The 20,894-nt window shown below is 38.0% G+C and overlaps 1 protein-coding gene across 5 annotated transcripts in view; it reads left to right on the plus strand.

The window, feature by feature from the left end:
• Nucleotides 1-20,894, plus strand: part of ltbp1 (latent transforming growth factor beta binding protein 1) — a 103,274-nt gene that overhangs the window by 17,632 nt on the left and 64,748 nt on the right. For all 5 annotated transcript variants that reach the window (XM_067366561.1, XM_067366564.1, XM_067366562.1 and 2 more), the window contains exon 4: nucleotides 15,145-15,299. In XM_067366561.1, the coding sequence (XP_067222662.1) occupies nucleotides 15,145-15,299 (155 nt within the window). The remainder of the gene's footprint in view (nucleotides 1-15,144; nucleotides 15,300-20,894) is intronic.

Consider the following 20,894-nt stretch of genomic DNA (forward strand, 5'->3'; position numbering starts at 1 on the left):
CTTCCTCTCAGCTGCGGACAAACATCTTGCTCAACATTTGAGAGGAATTTCCTGCATTTTAGATATTTAGATTATTTTGAATATTATCGGTGTATGTAATCAGTATTTAATTATATTTTTAATATAAATATTTAGGTTACAAAAGCCAAAAAGACCAGGGCTCTGAGTGTTGGTAGGGTTGCCAGGATACCAGAATTTACATAACATTTTGTGTTTATGTTAATATCTTGTCAAGACAGATGTTTTGAGCAAGAAATACACAAAGGCTGTATGGCAACCAACAGTCACCAGTCAGTCGGGCAGCCATTGGGTGACTGCATTTATTTTATTTTACTTTTTATTATTTTTTATTTCATTTTTTTTAGCATGATACCAAAGTTTCAAAATCCTGCCATTCCATCTTGTTAGTTTTGAAAACTGGTGACTTACTATCACCATGTTGGTTCTCTTAGACCTCGTCTAACTTTTGCCAAGGTAACTCATGGAAGAACAGATTTGTATATGCATAATTTTACACACAGAAACATTTAACATCATGTGTTGTTTTTAACATCACTGTTATTTTTGTCTTCAAACAGGATATTTGTAACTGTCAAAATATGACAGTTATTAGCCCGCATTTCCTTCCAAAACCGACAGCACGAGTGAAAGGTTTATTGAAGCGGCGATTGAATGATTTGTTGGTGTGAGTGTGACAGGCAGCTGTGAGTCATCAGTATGGGTTTAGTGTAGTTTAGTGTAGTGAATCTGTGGTCGGGTGTCATCACCGCAGAAACAGGTCAGTGACATGGTATTCAAACACTTGGTGAACCTACTTGTTTTGGCTAACTGTGGACAAGCATCTAGGAATGTATAAATGTAAAAGCATTTGATCTATTAAAATCAAGTCTGACTCTGAATGAGCACTGTAACTGTAAGGGATCATTTTCAAACTGGTTTCATGTGGCATTATTTTACAGGTGTGAAGTGGGTTCAGTTTTACTGAAAATCATCTCTATGCTACCATAATTTTGAATTTATAGACTTTATAGAGTTGAATTTGCAGAGGTCTTGTTCTGATCTTATATATAGTGAGAAAGAGCTTTAAATTTATAGTTGAGTGAGTTTGTGTAGAAAATCTGATCCCTCCACAGGAACGTTGCTGGTCATGGAAAGGAGTGAGACTGGCCCCTAGGCACTTTAGTAGAGATATAATACAGTGTTTTCTGTTGACGCTTAATTTTCAGAGCCTGGATCAATGCCGAGCATTGTGCTCGAGCTGTGTGGCACATTGTATTTACTCTGTTCCTATTGTTTAACTAAAGTGATTTAAGGTGTTTAATGTTGGAGTTTATGATGAAGCCATGTAGTGTTTGTGCTCTGAGGATTTTTCTGTGTTGACTTTTCAAAATCTCAAGTAAACTCATGAATCCTTTGTTGCCAGTTTAGGTGACCTTTAGGTGAGCTGAACACTGAGACATTGGTCCTTATACTCAAATAAAATAAGTTGGAATTGACCATCAGTTAGGGTATTGTTCATAGCTAATCAAATCAGAGTTTAATCAAAAATAAGATTAAAGTTAAAGTGAATAAGAGAGCTTATAATATTATCTATGTAAAAGCAGTGATGTATATTCTTTCAAATGAGAATAAATGTGATTAAGTTTTTTTGTGAGTTTAACCATTATCTTGCAGCCTAACACACAAATCTCTTTGAATTAAGTTTGTTTTTCTGATACAATTAGCATTTTTTTTTTTTTTTTATGCATAAACCACACAAAATCATTGAATTCAAGGAACACATTTTATCTGTTCAAGCATTTCCAGGGAATCGAACCCATGACCTTTGTTTTGCTAGCATATAGACAGACAGACAGACAATTAACAAGGTAAATCAAATACCCCTGTAATTAGTACCAATGGATATTGTGGCTACAGCTGTGTATAGGTGGGTTGTGTGTATAAATATGCTGGGATAACTTTAGCTTAAGAAGTAAACGATAAAATAAAGGGGAAAAAAGTATTCACAAATTTTAATTCTGCCTTCACTGTTTTTGCTGTTCCCAGCGAGCACAGGCTTGTCCCTGTTTCCAGTCAAACTTGCAGCTGATGTACACATACTGTATCTGCATACTGTAAGAAAAAATTCCATCAACCCTAAAACACAATGCAATATGTAATTCAAAATACAGGTAAAACACCTGTGAAAAATCAACATGGAAAATTCCACTGCATTTTTAGAGACTTTTCTTTATAGTTTATGTAATCAGCCCTGTGAGGAGCACATACGGGCTCCACCATAGCATGACGTTACCGTTAGCCTCCAGCTATAAAACTCAGAAGTGCTGTTAACACACACCTGGCTCTGTAACTCTTGTCAATCACTGAGATCTAGAGTTCATCGTTGCAGCTTCTCTCATGTCTGGCAACACTTTGAAGTGACAGTCATATCCAGGTTGCACCCATGCAGTGAGCTGCCACTCTCCTCTGTGTATAAGTATGCGCTGTCATGCTGACAGTGAATAAAAAATGAGGTGAGAGCTCCATGGTGTCTTTAAAGTCAGTCTGTTAGCTAAAGAATAGCATTCTTAGCATCCTAAAAGTATTATTGATAACTGCAATATAGCCAAAATTTTGCCATAAAACGTGGTGGGACCATGGACAACAAATCTTGTTCAGCATGAAACGGAAGTTGCGATAGTCTTTTCATCCCTAATGTGAAGTATATCCAAATGTAACGGCTTCTCGAACAAGAAAAATGTAGACCGGGACTTGATTTTGCCGGAGTTTTGCAGGAATGAAAACAAAGATTCATGCACTACAGAACAGCCACCAAACTATCATTAGAGGATGGTGACGTGCAGGTCAGTGCTCTCATTTACTCCATGGGGAAGGATGCTGAGAATATATTCAGATCATTCGACAATGACAATAACAGCGATAACTATGAAGTGGTGATTCAAAAGTAGGGATGCACTGATTGCAATTTTCTTGGCCGATTCCGATTTACGTTTTTTTGTTAGTGAGATCGGCCGATACCGATTTTTGCCAATTTTCTTTCTAAGAACTATAATTGACAACATATACAAACAAAAATGTACTTTTCTTCAATGCAAAGTTTTATTTTCATTAAAAGAAAAACAAGTAAAAGTAAGTAAGTAATAAAATATAAACAGTTCACATGAATGCAATAGAATAAAGAGAGCTATGCCACTATTTTTTGGGGGGTTAACTGGGTTTCTATTCAGGTAAGAAATACTACAGAAATTAAAGTAATCAAATGTAAAATGACACATTCAGTGTTATTTTACATTGGTTACCTAAATTTCTGTAGTCTTTATTGTAAATATTAATACAGATCAATTCTTACCATTAAAGTTATAAAACGTATTCAGTCAAGAACAGAAAGTGATTTTCTTTGTCTTTTGTTCTTTGATTAACATGACAGACAGCAGCAGGAATATTGGACTGCTGTCCCTTTAAGAGTTTATGAACGGTGTTCAACACGACAAGGTTCACAAAACTGGCTGTGTTTATCTGTGTACTCGCCAAGATGCCGCTGGTTTTGAAATACTTTTGTATGTATTTGACAGTTTAAGCACATTATGCTACTCGTTTTGGTACTTGTCTGTTTGACTTCTGTCTCTGTTTGAGACCGAGCGTGGCTTGTTCGCTTCACTTATATAGGCTATATCAGTGGTGCGCACGCTTTCGGTGTGAGTGCGAATCAAAGTCCCTTTAAGACAAGTCATTTCACTCGGCGGCCATCTTTGAAACGCCTCTCGGGCATCCTGGGCATCATGCCCTATCTCTTTGAATGGGGAAACATCGAATTCTCCAAAACTGTTCGCCAACCTTACGATTAAATTTCATATTTGAAATCACCAATGAAATCTAACAACAACCGGCTCATAAATTTAGTTTCTAAATGCTTGAATCATGACAAAAAACTGTATTTTTCAGGCTGGATCAAGCTAATGCGCATGCGCAGGCCTAAATGCGCGTCTCTTCGGAGGCGCGCCTCTGACTGTTTCTATAGAAACCGGCAATTCTAACGGCCGCTGAAGTGACGCGATGACTTTACCAGTCGGTGATTGGCTCTTATTTAGAAGGCGGGACTTATTCCGCCATATTGCGCGTTACACTTTCTCCCATTCAAAACAATACGAGTGACACGTCTTGTGTTATTCTATAGTCTTTGGTGCGAATCCTGTGGGAATGACTAAAATTTATGTGCAGTAAGCACTATTTAAGCGTAGCGAATGAGACGAGTGAGAAAGAGGAGGCACCTGCGCGGGTGTGTGTCACTTCACCGTGACAGAGAAGAGAGCGAGAACGCGCATTTGACGTTATTGCCTGTGCTGCTGGTAACAAAAAAAGATCGGCTCGGAATCGTTAAGAAGTGAGACTGATCGGCCGATCACCGACCCGGGCCGATCATGAGGAAAATCGGCCGATTCCGATCCCTGGCCGATCAATCGGTGCATCTCTATTCAAAAGTTTGACGAGCACTTCATTACCCAAAGAAACGCGATATACAAACATGCACACTTTTATCAGCAGTGTTAGCGAGATGGAGACAGTGGAGGCATTCGTAATAGGACTTTTACAAGCTCTCGGAAGATCATGATTTCGGTGAACTAAAAGATGAATATATCCGAGACAGGAGTGTGATCGGATTGAGAGACAAATCTCTGTCAGAAAAGCTGCAGTTTCAAGGAACACTGACGCTCACTAGAGCAATTGAAATGGCACATAGTATTAATCTCATTAAAAACCTAAATGCTGAGCAAAGCGAAAGTAAATTAGAGGAGGTTAAACTCTCTTAACAAAATCGTGGCAGGGGATGGAAAACTAGCTCTGATAGCCTGACAAAAAAAGGACAAGGCTAAAGAAATGAATGGAGTGAGAGGAAGAAATGCTCAAGATTTAACAAAACACATAATCAGAGTGAATATTATCCTACCAAAAAACAAAACAAAAAAGAAACAATGTTGAAAGCGTAAAAAGATTGGCCATTTTGCTGTGGTCTGCCACATTAAGACTTATAAAGATGCAGGATCAGCAATGTTCTTAGCCTCTGTTCAAAGTGAAGATGCACCCATTCCAACAAGGACTAGTGACATTCTCAAAGATGGACAAATAATCAATTTCAAAATTGACTCTGGTGCAGGCGCCACAGTTATATCTGAGAAAATCCATGAAAGTCTAAAGAATAAAATACCACTGACCAAAACAAAGGTCATTCTGAATAGTCCTGGTGCTAAGCTGGAGTGTATCGGCCAAATGAGAACAAAAGTAAGTGGTTGACTATTTTCATAACCCCCTTCAAGAGGTACTTTTTTTTTCGCTTGCCATTTGGCTTAACTAAAGCTCCAGAGATATTTCAGCTACTTCAGAATGTCAAGGGAGTATGCTGCTACATGGACGACATCTGAGCATATGATCGTACACGTGAAGAACATGAGCATAGACTTGATGAAGTACTGAAGGCTATCCGTGCCTCGGGGCTGAAGCTGAAGAAGGAAAATTGCATCTTTGGCCAAAAGGAACTGGGTTTTGTTGGACACAGTCTCAGTCAAGAGGGCATCAGGCCCAACCCAGAAGGTCTGTGTTATTTTGGACCTCAGCAAACCTCAAAATCTGACTGAGTTAAAGTGGATGCTGGGTATTATTAATTTGTTTTGCTGTTACCTGTCACGCAGTGCTACTGTGTTACAGCCACTGTATGACTTACTTAGAGCCGATGCAGTGTGGAGATGGGACAGGAGTCAAGAGGAGGCATTCACGAATGTGAAATATATGTTGGTTGCGGCCCTATGCTGCCATATTACGACGTGATCAAGCCTACATAGCTGGAGTTCAGGAGCACTTGCCGGCTGCACCTGAGGATCTGAAAAGTATGCTTTAATATGTCCGGCAAGGGTGGCCTAAACATGTAATAGTGGTGCCTGTCAATTTGCAATTCTGCTTTAGCCAACAGGGTTTTTTTTAGTGAGTCGACAGGGCTTCTCCTGCATGGGAATCAAAATGAGGGATGAAGTACTTACTCGCATTCATGAAGGCCACCGAGGACTTAGTAAGTGTCACAAGCAAGCTCGCCTATCAGTATGGGAGTTGGGTATCCGCGTGCCAGTTGTGTCAGATTAGTAGGCCAGGAGCCATTGCTGGTGACAAAGTTACCCCCAGGTCCATCGAGACAACCTGGGATAGATCTCTGCAAAGAAGGTGGCCATCAATACCTTGTAGTAGTGGACTATTTTTCAAGATGTATTGAAATAGCACACTTGGCGGACATGACAAGCAAGAGAGTAACTGGCAAATGAAAGAGGATGTTTGCACATTTTGGCATCCCAGAAAGGCTGTGCTCTGACAACGCTCAACAGTTCATATCAGTTGAGTTTAAGACATTTGCAGGACAGTATGGCTTTGTTCATGTGACCTCCAGTCATCACTTTCCACAATCAAACGGAAAAGCATGAAAGGCTGTTTAGACGGCAAAGAAGATACTGAAGCAGGACGACCCGTTCTTGCCTCTTCTCACATATAGGGTAACTCCAATAGCAACTACAGGATGCACTCCATTGCATCTTCTCATGGGTTGGCCCCTCAGGACTAAAGTTACAGTGACGGCAAGTAGCTTGGCCCGTGAATGGCCTGACTTGAAAAGTGGAAGCTAAAAATCACAAAGCGATAACATTGATGACATAATGCTAGATCCTTAACGCCGCTTCGTCCTGGGGACTAAAGTTGGATAGTGAAAAGGAGTGGATGACAAAAGGGATTGTAAGTCGTCAAACTGAACAGCTGAGGTCATACTATGTGTCAACTGACCATGGAGACCTTGCAAAGTTGCAATTGCAAACATCTCCAAGCCATTCCAGGGGGTACTGCTACTCATTAAGATCTACCCGACTCCACAACAGATGCTGAGGAAAGTAACCTGCCCATGGTTCCAAGTGAGCAATTATCTGGGGTTTATCAGGGAACATACGTTCCTTCCTTAGAACCTACTGCTGCTGTGCCTCTTACTCTATTGCCTAAGACGACATGCTGTGGGCGTGTGATAAGAAAGCCTTTGCGCTACCAGTCATAATACAGATTCAAAGTACAGAAATTTTCTTTTTGTTTAATTAGTGCATCACAGAGACTTTGTGAAAAGATTTGTATTTCATAATGTTTTATGTTTATGTTTGCAGCAGTGTAACTGAATCTTGAAAAGTGAGTCAGAAAAGACATGCAAGTGGTTTATGACAGTGTACAATGAGGACGTTGACATGTCGCTGGAAAAGAGTCATAGTGCCAGTGTATAGTGAGCCAGGGTCCTTTCTGTCCTTACCAGTTCCCAAATTTGTGTTCATTATATACTGGTTCATGACCTTGGAAGCTAGGGAGCTGATTGAGATGCACTGTAAGTGTTACGCATCAGTGATAACATTGTGTCTGCTGGTGTCTAGGAAACAAAAATGTATATCCATCTGCAGACGATATAGAAGAGACCATCCTGATGTGGGTCACTGGGTTCATTAGAAGAGAGAGCTGTGTAGCGTCTCGCCGAGCATGAGGGAGGAACCGCAGCGGATTCAGCCAGATTCTGGGAATAACAAGAGGATAAGTGCGGAAGGAGAAGAATAGACAAAGTGGTCAAAAAAGTGGGAGAAGGAAATGGAAAACTGAGATGGTCAGAGTCCTGATATTATGAAAGGAGGAGAATAGGCAGAGTGGTACAGGAAGCGAGAGAGAAACAGAGATGACAGAGTGAAGTAGGAGATAGAGAAAGTAATGGACATGTAAAAGTTGTTTATGTGAAAATAAGCAACATCTGGAGATCATGGGAGTTCAGACCTATGTAGCTGTTCAGTTTTGATTGAAAGAGAGAGAGTAAAAAAATCTCTCTGCATCTTTTTTTTTGTTTTTTTTTTTGTTTAATTACAGCACGTCTGCCAGTGTGCAAGGTCGCGCCAGCTATTTTGTTGAGACTGGAATTGGAGCTTATGTTTATAACTTTCTCTCTCCCTCTTTGACATCCCCCTCTCACTCTCATCTTCTCTCTGATGCAGCTGTGGACTTAGTAGTTGGATGATTTGTACGTATAGAATTTATGTTAAATGTTCATTACAGGTGAAATTCGAAAACAAAGCTTCATATGATCTTGGTCTACATATTAATTTATTAATTTTTCTTCAATTGTAGCTCAGTATTACAATATATTGTAGTGCTTTCCCTGTTTACAAATTGCATTCTCTGCTATTCTAATTTAGTGGACTGCAAATGCAGTACAAGTTGCTCACTAGCAAATATAACATTGTTTATTATTATGGTCTATATATATTTATATATATACTCTGTACATTACAGTTCAAAAGATTGGATCAATAAGATTTTTATACTAATACTTTTATTCAGCAAGGACACCAACATTTATCAAAAGTGACAAAAAAACTTAAAAAATAAGAAAAATAAATTATGTTCTTTTGAATATTATATTCATCAAAGAGTCCTGAAAAAAATATGGTTTCTACAAAAATCAAGTAGCACAACAAGCATGAGACTTCTTTCCGACCTTAAACTTTTGAATGTTAGTGTATAGTGTTATTTTATAGTTTTATTCCATTTTTTAATGTGGTTCTTTCAAGTACCATGCTCTTTCAGACCATTCAGGCAAGGCTATTTGATTTTGAAAATATGTAGTTTTCACATTCCAAGTTAATATATTGCCAAGCTTCAATAGATGCATTAGAAGAAGTGAGCAGAGCCGCATCACATGTGTCCAACCACTATGCTCCAAAAACCATAATTACAATTCATATTACCAGGATTTACTCTGAATCTCTGCCCAGTGTCATAAAATTCAATATAAACAGCTCATTATACTCCTGCTCCCCATGCGCAGAATAATCTTAGGGCAAATAAACATTAGTGAATTTTTTTTTCAAAGCAAAATATGTGGCTTCATTGCCACAGGAGCAGCAATGAGTGCTGACTGGCTCTTTTGAGGGCATTCTGAATCCAGAAGCGAGCGGATTCAGTTCCAGTCTCAGACAGGTTCCTCTTCATGACGGCACATGTAAACAGATGCCCTGCTGATCTAACCTGTCTACCAGAAGACACACTGTGGGTGGAAATCAGCTGGGATCACTATACCTAAATGGTCTGGCTTTGTTCTTAGTAAAAATTTTTCTCTTACTGGCCTGCTGTAGTGATGTGTGGAGGCAATAAAAGATCCTGTTGTTCTTTTGTTGTGGTTTTTATTGAAATATTTGAATGCAGACCACACAGTTTGTTCAGTTAACTGCTCGTCTGCAAACCTCATTTCATATTAAAGAAAATATTAGAGTAGTTTCATCCTAACATATTAAACTCATTTCTCACAGGGCCTTATAGAGTTCTTTTTAAATGTTGTTAAAGGGTTAGTTCACCCAAATATGAAAATAATGCCATTTTTTACTCACCCTCATGTTGTTCTACACCCGTAAGACCTTCGTTCATCTTCGGAACACAAATTAAGATATTTTGATTAAATCCGATGGCTCAGTGAGGCCTGCATTCACAGCAATGGTACTTCCTCTGTCAAGATCCATAAAGGTCCTAAAAACATATTTAAAACAGTTCATGTGAGTTCGGTGGTTGTACCTTAATATTATAAAGGCCCATCACTATATTGTTGAAAAGTCGTTTTTTTGTTATTCAGCAAGGACACATTAAATTGATCAAAAGTGACCGTAAATACATTTGTAATATTACAAATGATTTCTATTTCAAATAAACGCTTTTTTTCTTTTTTATATTATTTTTCTTTTTTTTTTTTTTACTTGGTGTGCTTACTGTGAGCTATTACATAATTTTACAACCTCTCTGAGATGGCGCAAAAGAAGATATTTTGAAGATATTTTGTTTTGTCTATACAGGGTGAGTAAACAATGACAAACCTTTCATTTTTCAGTCTTGAGTCATTTTTCTCCTTAAGACTGAATAGTCAACTAGTCATTCGATCAACCCACTAGTAGATTTTTTTTTTTTTTTTTTTTTTAATATGTAGTTTTCTACACCCCTAATGAAAGTGACATGAAAGTGTGCAACTCAATGAGATATTTGTTAAAATTGACAAAATTGAAGAGTGCTTTGCTCTCAAACATAATCTCCATCCCTTTTGGTGGTCCACATTTGAGCAGGAAGACAATTATAACCTGAACAGTGCTCAGCTGTCTCAGCTAAACATACAGAAAAAAATAGTCTGGGCCACAGAGCACATCTGGGCACAAACCCAATGGTTTCCTTAAGATGATTTACATTACGCCGCACATGTATTCACAGATTTATATCACCGTCTGCTGAACATTCAATAACAAGTGTAAGAGAATGCTGCATTTCACACCCATACATCAAATGTGCTGTGTACATTTTACACACGTGTGTGATGTGGCGCTGAAAGCATCCAGTCAGCCCTTCAGGGAGGGTTCTCGTCAGGGATAGTCTTACGCTGTCTGTCTCAGCTGCGGTTCTGGGAGCTTGGGCTTTACGTCAGAGTCCTAAGTGTCTTACAGATTGATATTTTTATAAATGCTGTCCTCATTTATGTATGAGAGCATTTCAATAGGTCTGGTGTTTTAGGGAGGACCCGTGTGTTCATAGTTGGTGTTTGTGTGTGGTTAGGTATTTAGAAAGAGTGTGCATGTGTGGTTTGTGGGGGTGTGTGTATGTATTTAGAGAGGCTCTGTGTGGTTGGTGCAGTGTGTTTGTGTGTATGTGTTTGAACTGTTGCAGTGATCCACAGGTGTTGGGCCGGTCAGGTTTCTTGTGCTGTTTGGTTTTAAGCTGAAATGCAGCCTGGCAGTGAACCAGTGTCTGGATTCATGGAGCACCTCGGGTTTAGTGCGTTAGACCTGTCCAGACACCTGTCAGACGAGAAGCCCGGGAGCAATGGGAGAGAAAGCGAGAGACAATAAAAGATACCCATGTCCTCCCCGTCGCTGTGGCCGCCAGATTGTGCACCTGTTGAGGAAGAGCTATGAGATGCCCGCTGGCATAAGAACATGAGAGACAGTCATGGTGTATTACAGTCCTCTTGGAGGAGATTAGAATAAGCCAGCTGGCCTCCCTCACAAACACACACAATTAAGTTTTCCTGTCTACATGTGCAGGAAACTCACAGCTCTTTCCACACCAGGTCTGGTAATATAGCTTATTAGGAAGTTCATGAGTGCTGGCTTTAAAATTATAAATGCCCTTGGCTTTATTAGTAATAGTGCTTGCTTAGTCAACGCCCAAACAATCAGCCAAACACCCAGCATCACCGCATTGGGCTGCATTCATTAGTAATTGCGCACAAGTGTTCTTACTTAGGTGGGCAGAAAAGGTTCTCACGTAAAATTCTCATACATTAAATTTGCTCATTCCCTCGTTCTAATGTTTATAAAGCTGGATTGTTCTAAATGAAGTGCAGTTACAAATTAGCGTAATACACGTCCATCCATATCCATAAGGATTTTTGTACAGCCTCTCCTGTACAGCATTTCATCACACTCTGCAAATGCATTCTTAAATTTTCTGAGAGCATACACAGAAATATTTCAATACAGTTGAAAATTTTGGGGTAATGTTGTTGGAAGAAGTCTCTGCTCACCAAGGTCCAAAATCCATGGTGTTGTGAAATATTATAACATTTTCAAATAACTTTTTTTGTATTGTAATATATTTTAAAATTTAATTTTATGTATGTGTTTGTGCATTTAGTGGTCGCATTGAAGAGACATTTAAATGTAACTTTTTTGGTTAAAAAATTAACCAAAATCAATTTTTTGAGCAGGCACAGAACAAGCCAGTGTTCAAAACTATCTTTAGCCTTAAAGGAATAGTTCACCCAAAAATTAAAATAATCCCATGATTTACTCAACCTCAAGCCATCGAAGGTGTATATGACTATCTTCTTTCAGACTAACACAATCCGAGATATATTTCAAAATATCCTCCAAGGTTTATAACGGTTGTGAATGGTAGGCCAAATTCTGAAGACAGAAAAAAATGCATCCATCCATAAAAAAAAGTAATCCATACGACTCAGGAGTGTTGATAAAGGCCTTTTGAAGCGAAGGGATGCATTTTTTGTAAGAAAAATATCCATATTTAATATCTATAACTGCAATTGTAGGTTTCAAACAGAGATGGCGACAAAGAGGGAACACTTACGGATTGCAGCTTTAAGGTTGCTTAGTGGTGTAATTAATTGTCTGCATAGTGTACATGTATGCATACAAAGGATGGAAAGAAAAAGAGAGGCATGAGGAAAAGCTTCTAACACATCTTCCTCCAGTTGGAGTTCTTACCATATATCAGGTTCCAGTGTTTAGGACATGTGATGGTGTGTGTTTATAAGCACTTACCCAGCTCATTGCTTTTCACCTGTTCAAGAACATTTTACGCTCTTTCTTTGTGTGTGGTCTGCTCTTTGTAGGGTGTTATGTTCTATGTTTATGGGGTGTAACAGGTTTTACTGATGAAAAGACCAGCTTGAGTTTTCTTGCTGGTTCAGGATGGTTTATGCTGGTTATTACTGGTCTAGCTGGTGAATAAGCATGGCCATGTTTTTCCAGCAACTATGCTGGGAACCATATGCCAATTTTGTTTGTGCTGTTCTGGTCTGAATGGAGGTCTCAAACTCAACTGCTAGAAGCTATTAAATGCTTTTTTCCCAGACAAATTCGATTAGGCCTTGTTCAAGGCTTGACTTGTGTTTCCAAATATGTTGGCATTCACATTCCCATAGTTATATCTAGAATACAAAATAGATGCTAAAACCTTTTCATGTGTGCGTGTATGGGTCCATAGTTGTGCGAGTTTGTGTTATTCAACCCCAGAGTTGTAAACACTGAGATAATTGGCTGGTCTTTAAGTTGTTTGTGTCTGTTGGTACACATGCATGGCATGGAAATAAACTATTATATGTAGGAGACTGTGAGGGAGGATGACAAACTATGCATTACAGCACATTGCATGACATTAAGAACAGTACAAACATACATTTCAAAATGAGACCTCTCTAAGAACATCAAACGAGAGATGAAAGTCAGATGGAGAGGCAGACTTGAATGGTGTGAAAGACAAGATGAGAGAACACTGGGGGAAAATGACCTCTGTTTACACTTTCCCTCTAAATATTCTCATTTTGTTTGCTCGTTTTTGTGTGTCTGCTCCTTACATTTGATCATTTGAACATTTGATTTGTTCAGACTCTGTTTATAAACTTTGTCCACAGATGTTGCTTTGTTGTGGGGTTGTTGTGGATAAAAAGCATGTTGTTATGTCTAAAGCCTGGCTCACACTGAAAGGCGGTGGACGCTGCCTGCACTCTCATTGGTTGTTGTCACACCATGTCACTGCTCGTTTGCATAAAGCTGAGCTCTGCAGTATCTGTCAGTCATCGAAAATTAGTGATATCCAGTCGCTTTTTATCTGCAAGTCCATTTCAATCAATGAGAACAGCCCTTAAAGGCAGTAGCGACACTGGCGCTAGTGTATGATAAACATTTTGTAAGCTTTATATTGTAATCGCTGAACACACGCACCCGCTGCTGCGATTAATATATCATAATACATACCTGCTGAAGCCATTTGTTAAATTTTAATATATCCTGCTCATGTTCTTATTTAAAATCTGAAAAATATTTGTTGCAGAATGCTGAACACATTTACAATTCAGTTTATGCTTGTCTGTGCTTGGATGAATATTTTGGTGGGGCACTGCCCCATCTGCCCTTACAGACGAGCCGCGGCTGCTTAAAGAGATACTTAAAAATAATTATTCTGTCATATCCTCATGTAATTCCAAACATGAATGATGTTCTGTGAAAGAAGATATTTAGAAGAATGTTAGCCAATCGGTTTCAGCTCCCATTGACTTTTATTGTATGGACAAAAAATGCACTAAGAACCCAAATGGTTTTTGGGTGGACTATCCCTAAAAGTACAGACACCATTCAGACAGATCTGAGGTCTGCGCTGTTATTCTGAGATGCTGACCCTGATTTAGTCCTGTGCGTCATCGTCTTATATGAGGCTTACCATCTGTGATTCTGAGTGACCGCATTCCTGTTTTCTTCATCTTAATAGATGCATGAAAGACTTTTATATTCGATTACATTTCACATCCGTTTCCTCACAGCTGTGTGCTGTTTTGTCTCTTTATATTAGCAAGATGTTCAATACTTTCACACAGACGTAGCTGATAATTATCAGTATCCGTAATCCCTTTACAGAGTTCTTTCAGGGAATTTAGCTGTATTTGGTTTTGACATTGTGTTGTGTAGTCTTTCCCAAAAACTAGTGAGCAGACTACCTAGAAAGCATTTTAAGAGACCTTCCTATGTTTATATTTTATTCTTTTTCTGCATTATTTTAGTGAGCAATAACAACATTGGCAGAAAATGCAATACTAGGATGCATTGCAACAAACTGAATAAAATGCATTCTAGATGGTAATTGACTAAAATAAATTTATTTCAGTCAGTACTGAAATGTGTAAAAGTACCATCAAATTAAAATTAAAAACTATTTTAGTCCTATGCCTAGAGCATCATGTCACATATAGCATGCTAATGTCAAACTGTATTGAACTCAGTTGTGTATTGGACACTTTTAATTCCTCATAAGTGAGGCCAGTGAATTTTATTCTGATTCACAGACATGAAAGAAAACAAAAGGATTTTACAGAGAAACTATGGTTGTATCAGAAAGAAGAGAGAGAGAGTGCTATGCTGCGACGTGATGTGTTATGATTGATTTTTGTCCATGTGTTTGCAGTATGCGTTTGTACAAATGACATTTAACTGTATGTGTGATAAACATAATGAAAAATCACTTCAATCCTTGTGACTGCAGATGTGTTTTGTATGTTGCAAGTGATTGGTTTCATTTACATGTAACCAGAAGCATGTCTGTTTGTTCAGGGTACTGTGGTTTTCCATATGGCCTTGAGCAGGTTATTAATCAAAGTGAAAACCACATGAATTAATGAATACATGAATATGAATAGAATTTTCAATATGGATGTAAATCATTGTAACAGAAACGCAGAGAGATGGGAAGAAAAAGTTACGGTAAAAAACACAAACTGTAACGCAAGATGTTGACATTTTTGTTTTTAACGTTTGCATCTTGTGTATCTTGCAGAGTGCAAAACCCAGTTTCAATGACGATGCACCAGAGCAAAACACAGAAGTTTATGGTCCAACAGAAAAACTACCACACTCACACGCAGGTGCATGGTGTCGGACCTAACCTGAACCGGGCCATCCCGCTTTCAGTTGGACACAACCCAATTCACGGTAAGGACAAATCCATCTAGTGCTGGATCTCTTTGTATGCAATGTTGTGTTTTTTTTTTTTTTAGATCTTTTGCAGCACATTAAAAAGCACTGTAAAGTAGTTTATAAGTGTTTTGGACTATATTCTAAGTCTTATGAAGCCATATGATTGATATGCCTGAGGTACAGACTGAAATTTATGTCAGTATTTATGGAAAATTTGATCAAATATGACACATGTGAAAACCAGTGATGTTTGACGTTGTTGTCTAACCTGCCCCATACACTGCAAGAAGTATTTTTCTATGTGTTTTTGTCTTGTTTTGCAGTAGTTATATAAACATCCTTGAAAGAAGATACATTTACCTAAGAACCAAAATAATTTTTCTGAAGGTTTTATGTATTGCTTTCAGAGAGATCTAGCCAAATTTTGTGATGTGCTTGCTTAAAACAAGATATAGTTGTCTTTGGGGTAAGTAAATAATATATTTTAAAAAGAAAAACAATATCATTTTTCTTACCCCAACTGTAAAAATGTTTTATTTTTGTTTTAAGCAAAAACATCTGAAAGATGTAAATCCTTGTGGCATTTTGCTTCTCAAGTGAATACATCTCATTTTAAGGATTATTAGATATTACTGTGTTGGAAAACAAGACAAAAACAAAGAAAGAATATGATTTTTTGCAGTGTATTTACTTGATAGAAGAAGTATTGGTTACACTTTATTTTAAGCTGTCATTGTTACAGTGTAATTATATATATAAGTACTGAGTCATATTAATTAACAACGTACTTACTATAAGGTTAGGGTAGGATTAGGATTTGGTTGAGGGTTAGTTGCATGTAATTATGCAAAATTTGCTTTTATTACTATGGTAAGTACATGTAACATATGTAACAAGGACACCAAATTATTTATACTGATTATTACTATTATTAATAAGTGTAACTAATTATTGCTTTTAACACTTTTATAAAAACAGTAAGCACACAAGACCACTAACCCTTTGGGTTAAAGGGCTAGTTCACCCAAAAATGAAAAATTCTGTCATTAATTACTCACCCTCATGCTGTTCCACACCCATAAGAACTTTGTTAATCTTCGGAACACAAATTAAGATATTTTAGTTGAAATCCGATGGCTCCGTGAGGCCTTCATAGGGAGCAAAGACATTTCCTCTCTCAAGATCCATAAAGGTACTAAAAACATATTTAAATCGGGTCATGTGAGTACAGTGGTTCAGTATTAATATTATAAAGTGACGAGGATATTTTTGGTGCGCCAAAAAAAAAAAAAAAAAAAAAAAAAACGACTTATAAAGTGATGGGTGATTTCAAAACACTGCTTCGAGAAGCATCGGAGCACAATGAATCAGTGTGTCCAATCTGCTGTTCGGAGCGCCAAAGTCACGTGATTTCAGCCGTTGGCAGTTTGACACGCGATCTGAATCATGGAGATGTCATTGCTCCCTAGGAAGGCCTCACGGAGCCATCGGATTTCAACTAAAATATCTTAATTTGTGTTCCGAAGATGAACAAAGGTCTTACGGGTGTGGAACGGCATGAGCGTGAGTGATTAATGACAGAATTTTCATTTTTGGGTGAACTACCCTTTAAGAGGGAATCAAAGATGCTTAAAAGATGAAAAAAAAAAAACCTTAAAATGGTAAAATCTTTATAACTTACAGTATTTTCATAACAGTGACTCTAAATACAGCTTTAACTTCCAAAGAAACTTAAAAATAATATATGACATTTAGAGTAGTTGGTGAGATTGTTCATGATTGAGTGGTGAGGTTAGGTCACAAAATGCAATAACATCGTTTTGATTAGATTGATGTTTGAGTGGCATTCATACCTCTATTTGACATATACCATTCTGTTCAAAAGTTTGGGCTAAGTATGATTTTTTTAAATAAATGGAAACTTTTATTTAGCAATGATGCATTAATTGATTAAAAGAGACAGTAAAGACATTTATTATCTCACAAAATTTGCCTTTGAACTTTCTATTTTTCAAAGAATCCTGAAAAATATATATCACAGTTTCCACAAAAATATTAAGCTGCTGAAAATTCAGCTTTACCATCACAGGAATAAATTACATTTTAAAATATATTCAAATACAAAACAGTTATTTTTAATAAATCAAGCCTTGGAGAGCATTATAGACTTCTTTCAAAAACTTTTAAAAATGTCTTGCCAACCTCAAAGTTTTGAACAGTAGTGTATGTCTTGGCTGCCACTCTCTATAATTTTGACATGTTGATGCAATCCCAAAGCATCACTTTCTGTTGGAGAAATTTAAGATCTAGTGACATCAGCATCTCAAAATGTTATTTCATGTATCAGTTTTTATTTTTCAACAAGTCTCGCTGACTCTGCAGGAAGCCCCGGGTGTTTGACGGAATGATAGATCACACACACCGTGGAACATTCCATGAGGAGAGTGACAGCATGTCTGACTCGCTTAGAAATGTTTAGCTCTGTGTCGGTTTTGACGATTTTGTTATACAGCAGTAGTAGAGTTGAAGACGACGATAGAACAGGTCTCCCTCTGTCATCAATATTAAAGACGAATATTAAAACTGTGATTTCCAAGAATGGAAGTGTCATGGAAATTTATGATATTATAGAAATTTCCATGACTTTTCAATATAAGTCAAGGTTTTTTCCAGCTAATCTAGTCTAGAATTGCTCTATGCGGTTACTACATCTATAAAATGATTTTAAAACATCTTTATCCATCACAAACAACAGGGAAATGGAAATGTCATGGAAAAGTTAAGGAAATTCATTGATCAAAAGGTGTGGGAATCCAAAGTACAAATTAGTGGTGAGATGGTTCACAACCACAGGCATGTGCGTTTTAGACCCCACTTTCTCACATCCTTTCTCTTGGCACTTCTGCTAGAGTCTCATTTTTTTGTAATTCTGTATTGCTTCAGGTTAGCCCTTAAGTTATGGCCCCATTGCTTTTTTTTTTTTTTTTTCTTTCTTTTTTTTTAAGCGGATCCTCTGGTTGAAATCATATAAAGACTTAAGCATTGCCTTGTGCGCTGCACTGTCTAAAGTGAGTTATTAGCCTAATTTTCTCTGGGTAATTTTAGATAAAAGCCCAGCCATAAGGGAAGGCAAGAACCGGAGAAAAGAGAGAGACAGGGGGAAAATTAAATGACAGAGCTTTACGATAAACGGTCATTGAGGGAAGTGCTCTTAGGAGGCAGGTGAGACGATTAGACACAGTAGTCCTGCATGTGAATGAGGGGACGGTGGGGCGGCAGAACTAATTTGTAGCTTGACATCTATTATCCCTCTTCCTGTCCTGCAGACTGGCAGCATTACACAACTCAGCCAAATACAGCCAGAGCTCTGCTGTAATACTAATGCAAGGAGGAGCCCGTGGTGTATTGGGTAACTGTTTTTGCACGGTGTTGTGGTTTGACATGCCATTTCTCACTGCTTTGAAACTCAGCCAAACCACACTCTGACTGGATGTCGAATCATACAGAAGTGACCGGGTTCACTCAGAGGAGACAGACCTTTACATATTACATTACATTAGTCTGAAGGTCATAAGAGACAAACATCTGACTGATTTCCTGTTGACCTCAGGTTACTTTTGTAGTTTTGATTGGATTTAGAGATTGAAGGATAGAGGGGGATGAATTAGATCTACAATCTGAACAGAAATCTTGATATTCGTAAAACATGCTATTTGTATATCATTACATTCAATTCAAGCTAAATCTGACAAAAACATACATTTGGGTGTCTTCCAAGGTAAAAATAATTCATAGATAAGTTAATGCAAACTAGCACAATTCAAATGAACCAATTTGTCCCAGGAACTTCCCCCCCAGTTCTGTTGCTGTCTGCATTTCCAGTGCGGTCTAAAGTACCGTAAAGATTACTCCAGTGACGTAGGACTGCACGCGACTTTCCAGTTCCCGCTGGATTTCGCCTTCTGCATATAAGCCTGAACCTCATCATCGGTCCATCGTATTTTTTAAACTCCATTGTTGATTCAAATAGCAATCAACTCTTACTGCACACACCGCAACAGGTGGTTGAAATAAAATGCTGCATGAAGTCAACCAATCAAAATGCTGCGTGAACTCAACCAATTAGCATGTTCAGCGCGCAAGTCCCACCCTCGAAAGTTCCTGAACTTTTTCAAAGTACTACCCGCTCGGGGCTAGAAGGGATACAGCTACAGCAAATTGTCCTACCAAGGCTTACTGAGCATGCACACATCAATATTGCATCGTTTTTGTCATGCTGAATAACAATTTATTACTGTATTTGCATTATTGTAAGTGTAGGTTTATTGTTGGGGTAGGTGTAGATGTTAATAAAACACACTCTGATGAATCGCAAATTTAATTTACTGTTATTTTATGGTGAGATTTTGCATCGCTTCAGGATGTAGCTGTATCCCTTCTAGGCACAACTGTCATACCTTGCAGGGACTGTCTGATTGGGTAAATTTACCCGGAACTTCATTTAGATCCTGGTCCATGCCGTCAAAACACACCGAGTACCACCCCAAAGTCCCTAGCTCCTGGGAAAAGTTCCTTCGGTGGAAACGCAGCTTCTGTTAGGAGTTCACACATAAGTAGGGTAGGGTAAAAATATTGATCTTTTAATTAATCGTAGTCTTATTTTGATTGATCTCAATTCTTAAAAAAGTCACATTTTACTCAGGTTTGCAGACCAATTAAAAAACAGTAAAAAAAAAAAAAAAATCAGAGTAGTCTGATTCCTAAGCAAATGATTATTTTGGTCCATTCTTTTAATGAATCATTCAAAAAGACTAAAGTGTTAACATCTGACTTAGTTTGTCAGATACTAATATAGATGATGAAACGGGTGATATATTAATTTATTAAAAAAAAAAAAAAAAAAAAAAGCAAGATCTGCAATCTTCTGCATGAAAGGTAATTCCTCTAAGCCAGATCAGCTCATATTCAGGTAGGGGGGCTGAAATCCTATCATCAAACCTGAGATTTTATAAGTAGTTTTATATAAAAACAAGTCTATGGTATTTCCTGTGGTAGTTTAGATTTGTCAAGTAAACATGCGTGTGTGGTTAAAGGTAGATGTCAGACTAACTAGTTTCTCAGTGTCTTAGGCGTCTGGCACCTGGTGAGGTCTGTCCCACACCAGAGACGGCCTGTCAGCAGCCCTCTCTCTCTCTCTCTCTGTGTGTGTGTATATGTGTGGTGCTCTGGTAAAGCCATTCGTCTCCTGTTGTCTACTTCTCACTGTTGCTGTATACTTTGTGTGCTTTCCTCAATTTACCTTACTCTCTCACTTCATAACAGCTGTAGGTGTCATCTGTAGCTGACGGATATCTGTGAAGACATTGTTTGATCTTTGAGGAAAGGTTACATGTTTGCTTCTAGTGGATTTGCTTTACATAACAGAGGGAGACATAGCGTTATGATAGAGATGTTTGTAGACTTACATCTACAGTACTTGAATAGGATAATCACACCAATCCAAATTACATTCAAATTTCACTCAAAGCTGTCATGACTTCAGAAGACATCATATACAAACTGTATGTACATTACCGTATCATCATATACAGTATTTTTTGTAGTTCATCA

Source organism: Chanodichthys erythropterus, chromosome 18, assembly GCF_024489055.1.
Source record: "Chanodichthys erythropterus isolate Z2021 chromosome 18, ASM2448905v1, whole genome shotgun sequence".
Classification (NCBI taxonomy): Eukaryota; Metazoa; Chordata; class Actinopteri; order Cypriniformes; family Xenocyprididae; genus Chanodichthys; species Chanodichthys erythropterus.